Source organism: Centruroides sculpturatus, unplaced genomic scaffold, assembly GCF_000671375.1.
Source record: "Centruroides sculpturatus isolate CEXI.00-Female unplaced genomic scaffold, Cexi_2.0 scaffold5869, whole genome shotgun sequence".
NCBI lineage: Eukaryota > Metazoa > Arthropoda > Arachnida > Scorpiones > Buthidae > Centruroides > Centruroides sculpturatus.
Genome location: NW_019391691.1, coordinates 1 through 2,857, shown reverse-complemented (window position 1 = coordinate 2,857; position 2,857 = coordinate 1). Strand labels below are relative to the sequence as shown.

General features: G+C 26.3%; 1 protein-coding gene across 1 annotated transcript; it reads right to left on the bottom strand.

Annotated features, from left to right (window-relative positions):
- Window positions 1–857: 857 nt before the first annotated feature.
- Window positions 858–1,859, bottom strand: LOC111617586 (signal peptidase complex catalytic subunit SEC11A-like). Its single transcript, XM_023358866.1, has 3 exons — window positions 1,756–1,859; window positions 1,456–1,605; window positions 858–929 (listed from the first exon to the last, which is right to left on the bottom strand). Exons 1-3 carry the CDS (start codon window positions 1,836–1,838, stop codon window positions 920–922), a joined length of 243 nt encoding a protein of 80 aa, XP_023214634.1. The 5' UTR covers window positions 1,839–1,859; the 3' UTR covers window positions 858–919.
- Window positions 1,860–2,857: the final 998 nt, after the last annotated feature.

Genomic DNA, 2,857 nt, shown 5'->3' with positions numbered 1-2,857 from the left:
TCATAAAACGATAAATAGTTTGTCAAATTTTTATTCATAAAAATGCAGTTTCAACTGCTTTTTATTTTATAAAATCAGTCTTCTTGCGTCACCAGAGGGCCTTTTAAACAATAGGTAGTCTGTTAGTGGAAGTCAGTAATATTCCAAATTCAATACGAACGTTTGTTTCTTAAAAATTTGATCACGATTTAAATACAGTATTTACTTTTAATATTACCGATATGTCATCGAAAAGAAAACGTGTTGTATTATCATTAAAAGACTAATTAAAGCATTTGTTTCGATTATCCGGATTTTTCCTTATCCGGACTACTTTCATCCCCAATTAGTCCAGATAATTGAGGTTCTACTGTATCTTCAAACCACTGAACCCCTTCAGCTTCCAACAAAACATGTATAATGTATCAATTTACAAACATTTTTGGAACCCACATGATTCCAGCTTCAGGTGGATTCCAAAAACGTTTGTAAATTGATACATTTTACATGATTTGCTAGAAGCTAAAGAGGTTCAGTGGTCTGAAGATATTGTTTTTCTTATATGAATATTGATAGATAAAATATGGATTTCAAAAAAATATTAACATAATTGTTTAATTAAAACACTAATTGCTATCAGTAATAATGCGGCAAAACTTAAACTTAAAATGCTTAACAAACATGAAATTTTACCTGTATATAATCTAAGTAATTGTATGTTTTATCATTGTATTTTCATTATTAAATATTTATTTTAAAATAAATATTTAATAATGAAAATTTTTTGAAATTTAAAATATCAGCAATACATAAAATTTACCTGAACTTTACTGTTTTTAAATCATATTATAAATACAATAAAATTAACATTAAATTACTTTTTAATATTTTTTCCCTTCTTCAGAATATACTTTTTCCAATTCTACATTCGTAGTCCAGTTCAAAGCAATCTTTGGGTTATACAATAAAAATAATTGTTTTATTTCTGATATGTTTTTTCTATTTTAAAATTAAATGTATGAAGTTTGTTATCCATGCAGTCATTTAATATTAACATATTAAAATGTTCTTATAACGAGATGCAGAATTTTGTATTATGATTTGATAATGTAAATTGTGATAATTGTTATAAATAAAAATTATGACTTTTAATTCTTAAATATTGTTCAATTTTTTGGAACTGAGCTTAAAATATTTGTAATTTTTTTTAATGAATGAAGGCAATTTTAATAAATACAAACTGAAAGTAATTGTGAATTAATAATTTACTCAAACAAAACTTTATAAATTTACTTATTTAGGAATAACTGGAAATAATAAGCATTTTGATTTGGCTAATAATATGATCTATTCAATTACATATGAAACATTTTAATTAGTTAATGTATAACAATAAAATATAATATACAATATTTTTTTAAGTTTATAAAGTTTATATTTAAAGAAATACATTTATTAAGAAATACAGAAACGTACTTTTCATGCAACTTCAAGACTCTATGAACAATTGGAATATCACGGCCTTCGACTTTAAATACTACTATGTCTCCCACTCGAATGGGATCTTCTCTATGATTTGTGAGAAATAACAAGTCACCCCTATGGAATGCTGGTTCCATACTCCCACTGAAAATACAAATTAAATTTTACATAGATATTGTTTTAAAATAAAAAGCACATAAAACATACACATGTAACATTTTCATTTTACAAATATTTAGAATTGCTTTGTTATTTTGTTATTACTTTGTATTTTTCTCAAATGGTATATATTACCTCAGTACGACGACAATAGGACTTTCACTTCCTGTAACCACCATAAGTCCCTTCCATATCATTAGTGCTGATGAAACTATCATTCCAAAGTTAAGTACTTGATATATCAACTAAAATTGTAATAATTTTTATTATTAAACATTAAATCTATTCAATCAGTAAGATATAATTTATTCAACATATTCTTAGAAAATGCAATATCTATTTTAGAATTATCACAAATTAAAAAAAACAAGCAAATTTTATAACCTCTTATAACATTATAAGTTTTGATATCTAAATTATCTTAAACCATAATTAATTATGAATTATGAGAAAAGTTTTTTCAATTAAGTAACTAATTAATTGAAAAAATTTTATCTCTAATTATACAAAATTAATTATTAATATTAATGTTATTTCAATACTTAATAATTTTATAAATTTACTTAAAACTTATATTATATACATTCATTTAAAACTTGGATTATTAATTATATATAGGCTGCTTTTTTTTCAAGCTTCAATGGTCCATAAAACAAAGACAAGTATAAATAATAAAATGAATTTATCATCAAAAGTTAGGTACAAACATGGTTACTTTTTGACATAATCATTGAAGATTGAGGCATTTGTCAAATCTGTGGACGAGCTTTTCCATCCCCTTGTCATAGAATGTTGTCACCAATGACTGGAGATGGGCCCTAATGTTTTTTTGAAGATCGTCATTAGTCTCGAAACTCTATCCTCCTACCCACTTTTCCTGTTCAGGAAAGAGGTGGAAGTTGCTCTACACTAAATCGGGGCTATACGCTGGGTATTTAAAGGTGGTGAAGCCTTCCACCTTTCAGACTTCCATCCAGCTTAAAACTTTTTAATGTGTGAAGACTTCCACCTCTTTTCTGAACTGAAAAGTGGCTAGCAGGGCAGATGTTTGACACTAATAAACTAATGACAATCTTCAAAACAGCGTTGTTAAGGCCATCTCAATTCACTGGAGGCAACATTCTATGACAAGGGGATGGAAAAGCTCGTCCACAGATTTGACAAATGTCTCAATCTTCAATGATTATGTCAAAAAGTAACCATGTTTGTACCTAACTTTTGATAATAAATTCATTTT

Excerpts from the sequence above, each read along its gene's own strand:
- LOC111617586 (XM_023358866.1), bottom strand. The coding sequence starts at position 1,838 with ATGATAGTTTCATCAGCACTAATGATATGGAAGGGACTTATGGTGGTT. Across the intron at positions 1,606-1,755 it reads CCTATTGTCGTCGTACTGAG|TGGGAGTATGGAACCAGCAT; the intron begins GTAATATATACC and ends TTGTATTTTCAG.